This window comes from Mus musculus, chromosome 9, assembly GCF_000001635.26.
Source record: "Mus musculus strain C57BL/6J chromosome 9, GRCm38.p6 C57BL/6J".
Lineage (NCBI taxonomy): Eukaryota > Metazoa > Chordata > Mammalia > Rodentia > Muridae > Mus > Mus musculus.
Window position 1 is genome coordinate 72,599,409 of NC_000075.6, and position 17,161 is coordinate 72,616,569.

The 17,161-nt window shown below is 38.1% G+C and overlaps 1 protein-coding gene and 1 pseudogene across 3 annotated transcripts in view; one reads left to right on the plus strand and one right to left on the minus strand.

Moving 5' to 3' along the window:
- Rfx7 (regulatory factor X, 7) overlaps window positions 1-17,161 on the plus strand; it is a 90,781-nt gene that overhangs the window by 67,240 nt on the left and 6,380 nt on the right. For all 3 annotated transcript variants that reach the window (XM_006511223.4, XM_011242754.3, NM_001033536.1), the window contains 4 exons: window positions 8,215-8,331; window positions 10,896-10,980; window positions 12,213-12,420; window positions 15,629-15,924. In XM_006511223.4, the coding sequence (XP_006511286.1) occupies window positions 8,215-8,331; window positions 10,896-10,980; window positions 12,213-12,420; window positions 15,629-15,924 (706 nt within the window). The remainder of the gene's footprint in view (window positions 1-8,214; window positions 8,332-10,895; window positions 10,981-12,212; window positions 12,421-15,628; window positions 15,925-17,161) is intronic.
- Gm18014 (predicted gene, 18014) lies at window positions 7,003-7,753 on the minus strand (annotated as a pseudogene).

Sequence of the window (17,161 nt, forward strand, 5' to 3'; positions counted from 1 at the left end):
TGACTACTCTTGAGAAGGCCAGCAACCACATGGTGGCTTACAACCATCCGTAATGAGATCTGACATCCTCTTCTGGTGTGTCTGAAGACAGCTACAGTGTACTTACATAAAATAAATAAATAAATCTTTTAAAAAAAAAAAAAAAAACTTGTATACTTGTAATTTGGGTACATGTTTCCTAACTAGAAGAAATAGAATTCTTTGTGTTTTTTCACTTCTTGTATTATTTCTGCTTGTACTTTTATTCTTAATCTCTTTTGATTTTCTCTTGTTTTATTTCATATTGATTTTTTTTGAGACAATGTTTCTCTGTGTGGTTTGTTTTTTTTTTTAATAGTTTCTTCTTGTGTCTGGTAATCTTCCTGTTGTCTGTACTGAATTTATTGAAAAAGTGTTTCATATAGCCCAGGATGACCTGAATGAATTTACTATGTAGCTGAGGCTGTCCATGAATCCTTGACCTTCCTATCTCTACCTCCACCTCTTTCTGCCATGTTCAGCTACTTTCTGTTTAATATTTAAATGTGGCAAGCAAAAAAAAAGCAAAATTCTATGTAATATAATAGTTTCATATTGCATCCATTTTCTTGCAAATACTTTATTTATCCATACAGTTATAAAAGTTTTTATTGTAAAAATGTACCACTTTTTTTAGTCATTCATTTAATGATGGCTGTCAGTAATAAAGTCCTGTGAAACCAATGCAAAGTTCTTTTTCTACCTAATACGAATATCGATGCTATGAATATAAACGTATAAGGATCTCTAAAGTATTAGAGTCCTTCAGGTCTATATCAAAGAGTGGTAGAGCTGGGCCATATGATATTAATATTTTTATTTTTTTAACTTTTAAGAAATGTATTATGATTTATGGGTACAAGTTGCCATTGTCAGTGTTTTTATTACAGCAACAGAAAGCAAAACAGAAAAAGCATCAGGTGCTTTCCCTGCTGAACCATGTGGCTGGCGCTGGCTTCAGGTTTTTGGAGGAGCCTCCATACTGATTTCCACAGCAGCTACATAAGTTATATGCTCCTACCTACAGCTGATTTTTGAGTCCCCTTTCCCACACCCTGGGGATAACCTGATTTCATCATGTTTTATATTAAGTCTGTTGTGCTAATACCTGGCTAAATTAAAATGTTGCAATCTTTGAACCTTTAGTGTAATTGCTAATGAGGTATGAATTGTATTACCTGGTTTTGCTGGTCATCTTCTGTGTGTTATACCTCATTTTGTTCCTCTGTTTCTCCTATTGTTGTCTCTTCATTAAACAGTTATTTCCTAATAATTATTTTCTATTTTTTTCACTTTCTACGTTTCAGGGTTTTTTCTAATAGTTGCCCCAGGATCTATTTTGATTTATACCAACAAAAAGCCAGAAGCAAATAAGCATATTTGTATATGTATGTCCTCATCTACCTTATTCCATATATTTTTTTGTAATATGTGCCTATCAACAGAGATTTATAAATGATGTTTTATGCAATTGACTTTCAGTTCAGATAAGAAAATATCAAAAATTATACATGGAAGATATATTTATTCTGTACTTTATATTTAGTTTTTACTGGTACTCTTTATTTCTTCAAGTGACTTTTTTTTTTTCAGAGCTGCTATGTAGTGTCCATTTAAGCCTGATTTCTTATATGACACATTTGCTAGTTTTAAATACTTATTTTTATCATAGCAAAGATTCATTATATATTTTCTAGAACTATAACTTTTTTAATATATGTAGTTTCTGTCTTTCTATTGATATTTCCTGTTTGGTGAGATTTGGTTTCTCCTAACCCTGAGTATATTTTAAGAAGCTGGTTTATAGCAAGTACATCTATCGAGACTTCCTTGGGTATAGCTTCTAACAATTACAATTTGGGAACAGGGCAAAAATGTTTGATTATTTTATAGCTCATAGTCCTTTATTGCAAGTTAGACATAAAATATGTTACTCTGGAAATTAGATTCAGTCCCTGCCCAAGGTTTGTGTGTGTGTCATTTCTTGTGGTTATTAATATTTGTTGCTTGGGGGATAATTTTTTATGTGGCTTTTTTGAACTATACTGTGTCACTATGACTATCTACTGAAGTCTCCCTGGCTTAATAGTCTAGTAAGATATAGATTTCAAAAAGGACCTGGAACCAATAAATCTCCCAATCTTTATTCACTAGGGGTCTCCATAAGTATGTATTAGGATTCAGCCTCAGCCATCAGATGTGGAATCAACTGTCCTTAGCCTTCACTTTCTGCTTTGGGGAGGCTTTCTCTTTAGCCTGAAATGGGAACTTCAGGCTTTCTCAAGTCTCAAATACTTGTGATGTAGCATCTCAGGACTGTTCAGATTGTTTTTATCTTTTTCTTAATTATTTTATTTACATTTCAAGTGTTGTTCCCCCTTCCCAATCCCCACTCCACTCCTCCCCCACCCCTCCCTGAACTGGAAACTTAAGGTTTTTTGGAAAATCAGTTGGATGGTGTTTTGCTGGGGCAAACACATGAAGGAACATTTTGTTAAAGTAGACACAGGTGTGAAAGGCTAAGGCCGACCCATGAAGGAACGTTTCGGAAGCAGACATACAGGGGAGAGGAAGTTCTGCTAAAGCAAGCACGTGAAAGGACACGTGACAAAGGATTCTTTGCTAAATGACACACATGTATTGGTCTGCCTTATATTGCATAGTTGAGCTATATTACTCAGGACTCCATAGAGAGCAATGGAACAAAAAACATCTGGTGGTGTGCTGCAGTTTCTTGCCACTTCCTCAGACTTGGGCTGACTGGATGCATGTGCTGAGGCAAGGCACATGTAGGACACATGATGTTTGGAGGGTAGAAATAGGACTCCTGATGGAAACAGAGCTTGGCTTGCTGTGCAACCTTGTGGATCTTGAGTCTTCACTGATCTTCGTTCCCCTGAGAGAGGCACAGCTGAGAACTTCTCCTGGTAAAAAAAAAAAAAAAAAAAAAAAAAAAGAGAGAACTTCTCCTGGTGTTCCTGCTGGTCCCTCCCGCTGACTGGTGCTAAGGCTGATGCCTGATTGTCTCAGCTAGATGGTGTCACCCTGTCACTGTTGTTGCTAACCTGACTCTACCGAATTGGACTACTGATATATCCGTGAAGTGTTTGCGAGTGGATGGAGCTGCTGCTGCCTGCTAATTGAACTGATTTCCAGACAACACAGACAGGAGTTGCTCCAAAGAAACTTTTTAAACAGGTTCACTCCTCCAGCCCACCCCCCAGACCCCAGACCCCCGTATCCTTTCTTTCCCACTACTCTGGTGGGTGGTAGGCTACAAGTGTTTAAGAACCATCATTCAAAATAAAGTTTGAAAAAATTAAAGTTACACATCCCCCTCCCCTTTGCCTTTAAGAGGGTGCTCACTCACCCACTCAGTCCCACTTCACCCCTCTAGAATCTCCCTTCTTTGGGGCATCAAGCCTCCACAGGACCAATCACATCCTCTCACACTGATGCCAGATAAGGCAGTCCTCTTCTACATATGTAACAGGAGCACGGACTGGACCGTGTATTCTCTTTCACTGGTGGCTTAGTCCCTGGGAGCTCTGATGGGTCTGGTTAGTTGAAACTTTTGTTCTTCCTATGAGGTTACAATCCCCTTCAGGTCCTTGAGTTCTTTCCTTAACTCTTCCATTGGAATCCCCAAGCTCAATCCAATAGTTGGCTATGATTATCTGCGTCTGTCTTAGGTACTGGCAGAGCCTCTAGAGGACAGCCATGCCAGGCTCCTGCCTGCAAGTACATCTTGGCATCAGCAATAATGTTAAGGTTTGGTGTCTACAAATAGGGTGGATCCCAAGTTGGGGCGGCCTCTGATGGCCTTTCCTTCAGTCTCTGCTCCATTTTTTGTCCCTGCATTTTCTTTAGTCAGGGACAATTCCCAGTTAAAATTTTTGAGATGAGTGGATGACCCCACACCACCACTAGGGGCCATGTCCATCTACTGGAGGTGGTCTCTTCATGTTCTGTCTCCCTGCTATTGGGTATTTCGGCTAATGTCATCCCGATTGGGTCCTGGGAGCTCCTTCAGCCATTCGAGATTCCTCAGTTGAGAAATCTCTATTTAGCTCTGTACCACATTTTTTAATTGGATTATTTGGTTTGAAAAAATCACATCATCTCATTAAATGCTGAAAAAGCCTTTGACAAAATACAACACCCCTTCATGTTAAAAGTCTTGGAGAGATCAGGAATTCAAGGCACATTCCTAAACATAATAAAAGCAATATCCAGCAAACCAGCAGCCAACATCAAATTTAATGGAGAGAAACTTGAAGTGATCCCACTAAAATCAGGGATAAGACAAGGCTGCCACTCTCTCCCTATTTAGACAACAAAAAAAGGTCAAAGTGACACATATTGGAAAGGAAGAAGTCAAAGTATCACCATTTGCAGATGATATAGTATACATAGTGACCCCAAAATTCTATCAGAGAACTCCTACACCTGATAAAGAATTTCAGCAAAGTAGCTGGATATAAAAATTAAATCAGTAGCCTTCCTCTACACAAAAGATAAATGGACTGAAAAAGAAATTAGGGAAACAACACCCTTCACAGTAGTCACAAATAATATAAACTATCTTGGTGTAACTCTAACCAAACAAGTGAAAGACTTGTATCACATGAACTTCAACTCTCTGAAGAAAGAAATCGAAGAAGACCCAGAAGATAGAAAGATCTCCCATGCACATGAATCAGTAGAATTGACATAGTAAAAATGGCCATCTTACCAAAAGCAATCTACAGATTCAATGCAATCAATCCCCATCTAAATTCCAACTCAATTCTTCGCAGAGAGAGAAAGAGTAATTCTCAACTTTTTATGGAATAACAAAAGAAAAAAGAAAAACAGTTCTCAACAATAAAAGAACCTCTGGGGGAATCACCATCCCTGACCTCTGTACTGTAGAGCAATAGTGGTAAAAACTCCACATGGCATTGGTACAGAGACAGACAGGTCGATCAGTGGAATAGAATTGAAGACCCAGAAATAAATCCACACACCTATGTTCACTTGACCTTTGACAATAAAACCAAAACCAAGCAAGTGAAAGACTTGTCAATTTTCTTTTACCAAATTTATCGTCTAGATTATCTCACAGATGCGATGTAGTATTTGATTGACACTTTAAAAGAATATTATCCAACCATATCTCTGGCTTCCCTACATTTTTTTTTTTCCAGACAGGGTATAACTATGTAGCTTGGTGTCCTGGAGTTCACTATGTATGCCAGGCTGACAGAGCCACTTGCCTCCTCTGCCTCCAAAGTGCTGGACTTAAAGACATGTGCAACCATGCTGTGTAGCTTCCCAATTTTTTAATTTGTTGTCATCCGTAATGCATGAGCGGTAAGACCCACTAAACTAGCAGCTTAAAAACATTGTAAAGATTCAATTAGAAAAATGATCATCTTAATAAATTATTCTGTATATAGAAAAAAATTGATAAAACCTTGGTTTCATCCAAAGTATCCAAATATGCTTAAAGATTTTAATAAGCTATATGAATTGGATTGGGTTAGACTAAACTTCTTTGTACAGATTCCTATCTATAAATTTTCTCTCTTTTTTTTTTAAGATTTATTTATTTATTTATTTATTATATGTAAGTACACCGTAGCTGTCTTCAGATACACCAGAAGAGGGAATCAGATCTCATTACGGGTGGTTGTGAACCACCATGTGGTTGCTGGGATTTGAACTTCGGACCTTCGGAAGAGTAGTCGGGTGCTCTTACCCACTGAGCCATCTCACCAGCCCTATAAATTTTCTAATAAACTTTTATCTTAAGGACTTGAGAAAAATGAAATAATACTTCTTATAAAGCACTCAATGGTGTAAGATTTGGTCAGTTATCCTCTGCTTGCACCAATTTTCTCTACTGTGTTTTAGCTTATTTTTTTTAATATATATTTTTAAGATTTATTATTTATTTGTTATATGTAAGTACACTGTAGCTGTCTTCAGACACCTCAGAAGAGGGCATCAGATCTCATTATAGATGGTTTTGAACCACCATGTGGTTGCTAGGACTTGAACTCAGGACCTTTGGAAGTGCAGTCAGTGCTCTTAACTGCTGAGCCATCTCTCCAGCCCCGTTTTAGCTTATTTTTGTAGAATTAAATATTTACTTTTACATTGTGTAAATGATGTTATAAATGACATGACAAAGTAAAAAAGACTGAATTCTGTGTATTTTGGGTGACCTTTTCAGTCATATTAAATGTTAATTTTATTTCAGTCTTTAAAGCATAGTTTTAAGTAAAAAAGAAAAAGACCAAATGATCTCATTTTAAGAATGTTGAGTGAATTTTTCTATAAACAGAGCATTTTTTATTTTTTACCTTTTTATAACTTGTATAACATAACCTAATGCTGAGTTAGGTGTTAATTGACACCAAATTTTGCTTGATGAACCCTTTAGTTAAAGCAGGAAAATGAGATGTAAGCTAATCCTCACCTTCATTTGTCCTAGCATGACCTATGACTTGCAATACAGCCCTTGCTTTCTAAATCATAACTGTATGTGCTCTATTCTCCATAAGTTAGGATCATTGACTATTTAGAATTTCCCAATGGGTAATAATAAAATCCTTTTTCTTTAAAAATAAAACTACTGAAATCTAGATAGGCCACCTCATAGTAGAGCTGTCCTTATCAGGGAGGTACTCACATGGATACCAATATTTAAAATTATGACAGTTTCTCCACATGACAGAAAGTTGAGCTATACAAACTGAATTCATTTCTAATTCTAAGATTTCATGAAACTAAAGAGATACAAAGGGAAAGAGTGACTCTGGACGTCTCATTGCCCTTGGTGTTAGCCTTACCACTGGAGTATAAATGTTAGTGCAGATGATCTCTAAGGTCTCTTAGTTCATAGCCCATGTTTTGGAGTTCTGGGGGTTTTTTGTTTTGTTTTGTTTTAATGGGCTTTTTTCACTTTATTTTTCTTGTATAAAATCCCTTATGTTCTTGAACAAAGACTCCAGTGTGGGTTTTGACAAGATGATCAGTGAATTCCTGATAAGGAGACTTGATGAACACAGTCTCTTCCCAGAGGTTGGGGACAGGTAGCTGTAGGTCTTAGAGATGGCATCAAAGGTGGCCTTGGCAAAGTTGCCCAGGGTGGCAGTACAGCCTCTGGCTGATGTGTAGCAGTCATCAATACCAGCCATCATCAGTATCTTCATGGGCACCTGAGCAGAGACAATACCAGTGCCTCTAGGGGCAGGGATGAAGCACACCAACACAGAGCTACCATGGCCTGTCACCTTGCATGAAACAGTATGAGACTTGCTAATCTTGTTCCCCCAGTAGCCTCTCTGCACAGGGATGAAGAGCTTGGCCAAGATTATGGCCTCTCAGATGATAGTGGCTACCTCCTTGGAGCATTTAACACCAAGACCAATGTGACCATTGTAGTCCCCAATAGCTACAAAAGTCTTGTACCTGGTCTTCAAGCCAGCCCAAGTTTGCTTCTGCACTGGCAGGCTCTTTAGAACCTCATCCTGTAGGGGTGTACCCAGGAAAAAGCCAATGATCTCGATTCCTTAGTGGTCGAGGAGAATAGGTAGATCTCCAAGGACTTGATTTTAGGTCCTTATCCAGGCAGTCCAGCTTGGGGATAGGAATCTACTCTTCAGCTTTACCTCCAGGAGCCAGGACCCTGACCCATGCCCCTAGAAATCTCTGCAGAAGCCCCAAAGCCTCCTAATCCTGGGCCTCTTAATCATGGGGCTGAGGAGGAAGAAGAGGAGACTGTTTTGAAGTTTTAAACCATCTCGTGGTATTAACTGTGTAATGCTCTGAGATTGGAAGTTATCTCTTCTCCGTGGGCATACCTGTGTGTATATACAAATTAAAGCCCTGCAAGATGGGCTTACATGTACTCATTTCAGACCTAGGGTTTGACCAGAGCTGGAAACTTTATAGCAATATACTGTCTATGTACAAATTTCATACAAATTTCCCAGATGCCATTGAAAATAGTATTAGAGATCCTTAGAGGAAGTCAAGCAAATTTAATCTGAATTTAGCATGCAGCTCCCCAGAGTGAGTGTTTATAAATTGTACTGAATTACTGGGATATCCATTGGTTCACTTTACCAAAAGTGTATTGAACTAGCCCCATGCTGTGTGATGTTGAATTCTGTCACTGTTTGAATTGCTCTCCTTCCTTTGCAGGAGCTACTGCGACAATCTTGGCTACCATCCATTAAGTGCTGCTGACTTTGGAAAAATCATGAAAAACGTCTTTCCAAACATGAAGGCACGCCGTTTAGGCACTAGAGGCAAATCTAAATATCCTTTATCAGAATTCTGTCAGGAATCTCTTTTGACTCAGCTGCTAGTGTAGTTCATCTGGCCACTACATTTTGAAATAAGTGTAAATCAACAAATAAATAGTTTAAAGTCCTTAGTGGAGTAACTACAAATGCTATTTCTCCCACTGTTACCAAACTACATAAGAAATAGCAAATGATTTCTAAGTTATGATTCTGAAGATGTTATCTTTTTATCATTTTATGTTTTGTATTTTTTTAAACTCATATTTATGTATGTGTTCCTATGCACCTGTATGTGTAGCATATATGTGTGCTACCAGAAGAAGAAAGTGTTGAATTCTCTGAAACTAGAGTTACGGTGTCTGTAAACCTCAAAGTGTGGGTGCCAGGAACCAAATCCAGGTTCTCTATAAAAGTTGCAAATGCTTTTAAGCACTGAGCCATTTTTTCAGCCCCTTTTATCACCTGGTTATTATCCAATCATCTTTGCTTTAACAGTAAAAGTGGAGAAAGATGTTAGCTTATCTTGTTTCCCTCCTGTAATTCAAAAACATGGGAATCTCCCTGGTTAAAAAATAATTATAATGTTAATAATACACTTAAAAAATGTTCTTGTCTTATAATGAAAGACTGGTGTTAACTTTTTTTTTTTTTTGCAACCATTAAAGCAGGACATAGAAAAGAATAGAAAAGGCCCTTTTTGTATCAGAGAAATAATATATAAGAAAACAGAAGGGGATGAAAATTAAGAATTTATTACAGATTGACCCAAGTGTCCACCACAGGCTGGCCCATGTGGCTGGAAGAAGGACACTCAAGCACCTGCCCTGGCCACAATGGTGTTGGATGGCCAGAAGATAGACACCCAGTACCTGCCTCTGGCCCTACCACAGTGGAAGAATGTGTGATGGAGAGATGGAAGAGAAAGTGAGGCTAAGGGGTTCGTACATTGTGGGGAAAGTGGAACTAGAGGCCATGGTGAGGTCCTTACCTGAGCTGCTACCTAGAGCATGATACTGCTGTAGCTGGAGTCTGTGTTGAGATCTGTGGTCCAGGTTACCACCAAAGCAGATGTCCATGGTCGTAGTTGCCATTGGGGCAGTGGGACATGCTGATCTGAGTGGCCTCTGCTCCTGCAGGGAGGGAACATGTCAGGGTCTGTGATTTTATGGCAGCCAGGGGCCTGTGTTGATGTCCAAGGCCGTGTTACCACCAAAGCCCATGCAGGTGCTCTAGTTTAGACTGATACTTGAGACACTGTGCTGAACTGGCCCTACCCCTCACCAGCAGCACCTAGACTGGGCAGCATAGTAGAGCTGACCCTGAGGACTTGCAAGCAGGGGAGTTGACCCTGCCCTTTGCAGGATGTGGCATTGAGTGATCTAACAAGGGCAGTGCTAGAGAGCTTACCCTGATGGTTCGGGCACTAGAGAAACTGGTGGGCTGACTAACTCAGCTACCTTCCAGGCCCAGATCTACAGCTTTGAGTTGGCCCACCCCAACATCTACTCCATCTATGATCTACTGGAGTCCATGAAAGGGCAGGTCCTGCAGATCCAAAGCTGCAGGATCTCTGTAACACAGGGTATCTGAAAGGAGTCCCAAAAAAGGATCCAGTATTGATGGTATAGCAGAAGCCAAACGCCTCAAACTGGACCAATGACTCATTGTAATGAACATTTGCAAGTAAAGATGCGTGGACAAAGAGTACACTGTGGCACACACTGTGACACACTACAGCTTCCAAAAGAAGCTTTTTTTCTCTCTCTCTCTTCTAGTTTTCTTTTCAGGGGAGGTTGCAGGGGTAGAGGGTGGATACAAAGGAACAGGGAGGTGAGTGGATTGGGGTGCATGTTGTTAGATTCACAAAGGGTCAAAAAAAAGTTAAAAAAGAGAACTTACTAAAGGGTTTGCTGCTCCTAGATTATAAAATAGAGACTATCTTTTATTAGAAATGCATTCATACCCTCCTTGCTTAGCTCATGGCCTTTTTTAAAGCCTTACGTTAGCTACTGTGGCAATGAGAGAAGGGGCTAGTAAGGAAGAAGGCTGCTTTTCTAAAGGAGTCACAGGTGCACCACTCTAGCCTTGTTTCCTGAATTCAGACATAAAAGGTCTTGATGTGTCTTTGGCATGTTACAGGGTGATAATCCTGTATGTTTCAGTGGAAAAAGAAATATAAAGGTTAAAGCCCTTGTGACACTCTTAAGGGTTGTTTTTGTCCCTCTGCCCCTACTCAAGTTTCCTATCCCTTTGCCAGGTTTCCATCTGGTGATTCCTTCCCTCTGACCTGCTTGTTACTGGTGGCTGTCACTGCATAGTGGGAACATTTGTTCATAATGTTATAACAGATGAGATTCCTTTTAAGACAGTTAACTGAACATTCTACAAGAAATGTTTAGTTTTAAAAGCATTGAAGTATTCTGAGTTTCTGCTAGTACATTGTGCTTTTATTGACAAATTCCCAAAGTATATGTTATCTCCTAGTGATTGTATTCTCATTTTATAAACAGTTCCTTCTCAAGTGCTATCTTTATAGGCAGCCCAGTTAAAGTGCTTTCAACCTTAACTGTTTATTACATATTGCTACAGTGGACTAAGGAAAAAAGCTTTTGTTCATATGCCAACACTGCCCAACCTTGACTTTCATAAAACTGGAGATGGGGTAAGAATCCTACAATTTCTTTTTAATAAAGAGAAATGTGCCTTTAATTGAATGCATTCTGTTCAGTATATTGGCTAAAATCGGGAACTGAGAATTGTTCCTTCCACAAATAAAAAGAAGAAAGAGTGGGGGGAAAACACCCACAATGGCCAAAGGATGTTAGTGAAAATGACCTATATCACCGTGAAATTCAGGAGAATAAAGACCTAAGATACTAATTTGTAGGTATGTCCATAATATATATTGATGATACATGTATACATAAGGGAGTCTTGTAAAATAGCTATATTTGACCTCTCTAGAAAACAGGGAGCTGGAAAGATGGCCCGGCTGTTAAGAGCATTGACTGCTCTTCCAGAGGTCCTGAGTTCAAATCCCAGCAACCACATGGTGGCTCACAACAATCCATGATAGGATCTGATGCCCTCTTCTGGTGTGTCTGAAGACAGCTACAGTGTATTCAAAATAAATAAATGTGTTTGTTTTTTTTTTTTTAAAGAAAAAAACAAACAAAACAAAAACAGGGCTACTACGCAATGTAGTTTTTATTGATACTAAAGAAAGCTTTAGAAATGCCAAAAACATCTATTTGTGCCTAGTTGCTCTTTTTGTTTTATTTTTGAGACAGTGGCTCTCTATATGGGCCTCTCTGTCCTAGAAGTCAAGTCACTATGTGGACCACAGTAGCCTTGAACTCACAGAGATCCACCTGTGTCTGCCTCCCAAGTGCTGGAATTAAAGGTGTGGAACACTGCACCTTGATTTAGCTGCTATTTAAAGTGCTATATTCACCCTACTCTTGACTGACTGTTCTTTACAGATTCGCTCTTATGTGCAAAGCTGTTACATGTCTTCCAACAGCTCCTTCATGCTGTTTTGATCCAAGAGATGTATTTTGTATCTCCCAATAAGAACACATATCGAGCCGGGCGTGGTGGTACATGCCTTTAATCCCAGCACTTGGGAGGCAGAGGCAGGCTGATTTCTGAGTTCAAGACTAGCCTGGTCTACAAAGAGAGTGCCGGGACAGCCAGGACTATATAGAGAAACCCTGTCTCGAAAAAAAAAAATATATATATATATATATCGTCAATGTACTTCATCTTAATTTCTCTGAACATTAGAAGAAGAAGAAGAAGAAGAAGAAGAAGTAGTAGTAGTAGTAGTAGTAGTAGTAGTAGTAGTAGTAGTAGTATTTCGTAAAGTTAACTTTTCCTCTTTCCTTTGTATAGTTGGAAGGAGTTGAACCATCTGGGCAGCTTCAAAATATTGATGAGGAAGTTATCTCTTCTGCTTGCCGTCTTGTGTGTGAGTGGGCCCAGAAAGTGTTAAGCCAGCCATTTGACACAGTCTTGGAATTAGCCCACTTCCTTGTAAAGAGTCACTATATAGGCACCAAGTCAATGGCAGCTCTGACTGTGATGGCGGCAGCACCGGCAGGTATGGAAACTGACCGCATTGCTATAGGTAGAGCCGATAGCAAACGAGAGCTTGCAGGCCAGTAAGACGGCACAGTAGGTAAGAACACTTGCTACCAAGCCTCATGGCCTGAGTTCAAGCCTCAGAAACAGAATGATGAAGGGAGAGAACTGACTCCCCTCCTGCAAGTTGTCTATGACCTCTACATGCACTCCCTGGTACATGTGCATTTATAAATAAATAAATCAAGTTTAGAGAATCGATTAATGAAGTCTGTGACCAAAGAACTTCATCATTTAAGTATATGTATAAGTTCAATCTTACTTCAGTTCACACTAAATGCAGATGTTTTATTAGGCTAATAAAATAAAAACTATATTGTTAAGCTGTAGAGTTTAATCTACTTTTCTGTGTTGCTCTGCTAGAATAAACTATTTGAATTCCCCTACCATACCTTTTTTATAGCTGTTTTTAAATGTAAAGAATATATGTATTTTTAAGTCTATATGTCTAAATTAGTTAAATGTTAAAAGTAAAATAAAACTAATTTTAAAATTATGTGCTAGGCTCCTGTCCCAGAAATTAATCTTGTAAATAAAATGATCTCTGAACATCATTGACTGATTACCTGGTTTTATTTAAAAAATAAATTTTATGAAGTGGTACTATAAAATAAAAAGAGCTTTGTTTTTGGTTGGTTTGTTGGTTAGTTTGTTGTTTTTGAGATGGGGTCCCTCTATTAATAGGACCCAGGCTGTCCTGAAACAAAACATAGAAATCCTCCTGCCTCTATCTCTAAGGTATTTATCACCATACCTGGCTGAAAGAGAATTTCTTTAATGGCAGTTTAAATGATAATTTTAATTCAAAGAGAAGTTTTTGTAATTGACAACTTTAGTAATTAACATTATTGTTGGAATATCTGATGCATTGCTAATTGAATAGCTGTATGTAAGGTATCAGTTCTAATGGAAAATTTTAAATGCCTTAATTCACTTATACCTGACAGATTGTAGAGTGAATAAATTATATTACCTTAGAAAATTATTTCTGTGAAGAATATTAACATGGAACTTGTTCTCCAAGATATGTCTTCTAAGTTTATATTTTTTAAATCTGCACTACATTTATCCTGAAGAGATTTATTGTTCATGTTGTGCATAAGTGTATATAATCTCTCCTTTTCATTTTATGACCAATTGAGTACCAGTATCAGCAAAGCAGCCTCTCACAGTTGCTAGTCACAACTTTTCTTTCCTGAATATAAACTGTATATGACCAAACCTGACTTTTCACTTAATTAGACACAAGCATGGTATTGCCTAGAAATCCCAATGTGTGTCACTAAATAGCTCACATATATGTTAGCTCCCTTAATTCTTTCATGCCTATGAAAAAGGTGAAGTTCATTCTAGGAAACAGACTCTAGGAGGTGAAATAGTTTGTCCTTGGCTAGAGAAGTAATGCAACCAGGATTTGAATACTGTTTGCCTGTCTCCAAAGACCAGGCTACCTCAGTTACTCTTACTAACTCCTTATCTTCTTGCAAAATAAGACTTTGAAGAGTGTGGAGCCTTCAGAACACTCTAATCTCTCTTTACTCTCCTCACTGACAGTTGGAAGGGTACCTCTGTGGATGGGGGCTTGGATTTTTTGGAAGTACCATCTGTTTCCCATTATTTGCAAATTTGACCAAAAGAGAATGAAGGGATTTTTGAGGTGTAAGTCTAGTAAAGTAGAGAGATGGCTCAGCAGTTCAGAGCACATGTTGCTCTTTCAGATAGCCTGGGTTCTATTCCCAGGACCCATGTGGCAGCTCACAACCAACCCTCTGTAACTCCTGTCCCAGGGGATCCAAAGACTTCTTCTGACCTTTGCAAGTGCCAGGCATGCACATAATACACATATGTACATACATGAAGGCAAAATATTCATACACATAAAATAATAAATTTTTTTAATGTACTAAAAAGTACATGTGTGAACAGGTGATTTTTATTTTTAGAAGCAACATATGAGAACACAAAACTTTTCCAATTATATCATTACTGAAAACACTTTCAGTCTTGAAATTTTGTTCTCAACTATTAGTACATTTTTAAAAGAATACTCATGATAAATTAATTTTCATCCTTTGAAGGCAAATTAATTTTTTTATAAGTACAGTGTCCATCTTGAAGACAGGTTGTGTTACAAATGTCCTTTTTGTAAGTCAGCTGCTTGGAAATCATTCCTGTCCAGAAACCCTGGCAAGAGGACAAGGCAGAAAGCTGTGAGCCGTTGGCAGAGGCTTTCCTGGGTGCAGATGCTAGGAGTAACGCTGAGACAGGGCCAAAGGAAGCTGTAAGACTGAGTTCAAAGAGAAAAACAGTAATTACAGCATTTAATAGAAAAGGAGAGGATCAAAAATGAAGGATTATCAACCAGAGATTGCAAAGGAGAATTCCTGTGTTTTTAACTTCTTCCTAGCCTCCCTCCCTCCCTCCCGCACCTGCACTAAGTTGTAGCTGATGCAAAGCAGAGCCTGGCTAAGGGACCAAAGGCAAAGTGCAATTTTTATCTTGCTTTTTCTTTCTTTCTTCTTTTTTTTTTTTCCTGCTATCTTACTACTCTTAAAAAGTATTCTCAGTGACACTTTTCAAAATGCCTTAACCTTAGTCTTACAAAGAAATTCTGCTTCTAAATTTCTCTAGGTCACACTGGAATAATCATTAAGTAACAATTAAAATAATGGTTCAATTTCTGGTAAGATTAAAAACTTGTTTTCCCCACATAAATTAGGCTATGGAGTGGTTTTAGCAAATATTTATTAGGTTATCCTTATGAGCTAAATATTTAAATTATGAAAATTTATTAATTTCATTCTAATCACAGAAAGGGGTAGGAATTTGCTGGCATCTAATACAATGTAAAACTGCTCTGTTGGCATGTATTTTTCTTAGTGTTCCAACATTTATGATATAAATAATCTTTTTAAATTGTCTGCCATTGTTTACTTAACTGAAATTGGCCTGGTTAAACCATATTTTAAGATATTAAACTCTTGTTGACAGAGGTTTGTAAATAGAAGTCTGTTACTTTGCTTTGTAAATAAGCTGTGAATTAATTAGAGTGTGCTGCAAGCTTAGACACTTTGTCCAGCAGATGGCTACACATTCAAAGAAACTGAGTAATGCGGCCTTCCACAAGACAGTGTTTAGTTTTAGCTTTCCTTTGTGTTTATTTTCAGGACTTAAAGGAATTCCCCAGCCTTCTGCTTTTATACCTACAGCTGAAAGTAATTCCTTTCAACCTCAAGTAAAGACTTTGCCATCTCCAATTGATGCTAAGCAGCAGTTGCAACGGAAAATTCAAAAAAAGCAGCAAGAACAGAAACTACAATCTCCATTGCCAGGAGAATCCTCAGCAAAAAAGCCAGAAGGCACTACAGCCAACGGAGTGGCTAATCTACCCAATGGGAACCCTGCGATCCTTTCTCCCCAGCCCATTGGGATCGTGGTGGCAGCTGTCCCTAGCCCCATTCCGGTAATATTATCACTAGAGTTTGGCCTTACTGAGATGGTAGGAAGTCATTTATTTTATTAGAAGTAACAGGTGAGAAGATGGCAAGGGTCATAAGCTGGTTTTATGACCAGACTATCCTTGGTCATTCATCCATCTATCTTTCTTTTTCTTTCTTCCTTCCTTCCTTCTTTTCTTTTTTTTTTTTTTTTTTTTTTTTTTGAGACAGGGTTTCTCTGTATAGCCCTGGCTGTCCTGGAACTCACTTTGTAGACCAGACTGGCCTCGAATTCAGAAATCCGCCTGCCTCTGCCTCCCAAGTGCTGGGATTACAGGCGTGCGCCACCACGCCCGGCTGGTCATTCATCTTTCATTCCGAATATTTATTGCTAATGAAAAGCAAACCCTAAAGTTTATAAAACTAAAGATACAAAAGATGAAGATTTGTAAAGTGTGCATATAAGCATTCAGAATTTCAGTAAGATTAAATTTATTAAAAAATTTTTAATATTGATCCTGGCTGGATCAAGAATCTTTTGGGAGCCTAAATGTTTTTCTTAATATTGAACTAGATCAAGTTATAATATATTATTAATGATTTTATACTTGAATGTGGGCCTGCATCTTTGGTTAGCCTGCATCTGGGTAGATATAGGAGTAGAAGATTGTTAAGGTCACTCTCACACAACTAACATTATAGTGAAGGGGATTTTCAAATGCAAGTGTATCCTCCTAAAGTAAAGTGGTAACCTTAAATTACTATTGGTATGATTATTAAGGAGATATTTTCTCTTAATTTTTCTTGGTATCATTATCTTTCATCATTGCTATTCCATTAAAATTTTTAATATCTGATGGCCATACTACTCACCTAAGAGCAGATTTCAGGAGGCCTACTGTGGATAAGGAAACCTAGTAGCTAGTTACTAAAGTCCAGGGCAAACTTGAGCTGTGTAAGACTTCCCAAGAGTGAACTGTGCTCTTAGATACTTGAGAGCTTACCTTTCTTCATGATTGTATTCCTTCTCACTGTAACGTCTTTAACCCACTCATTAGACAAATATTTGTTATAGGTATGAAGTATTTTGTTAACTGGAAAGTAAACCTAACTTTTTTCCCATGTGTTACTGTATTTCATAAGTATATTGCTTTGTGGTTATACTTGTTAAAAATATGTGTACAAAATGATACAAAAGAACTCTCTTCTAACATTATAATGACCTTTTTTCTTTTAAATTAACACTTAATAAATCCTCTAATA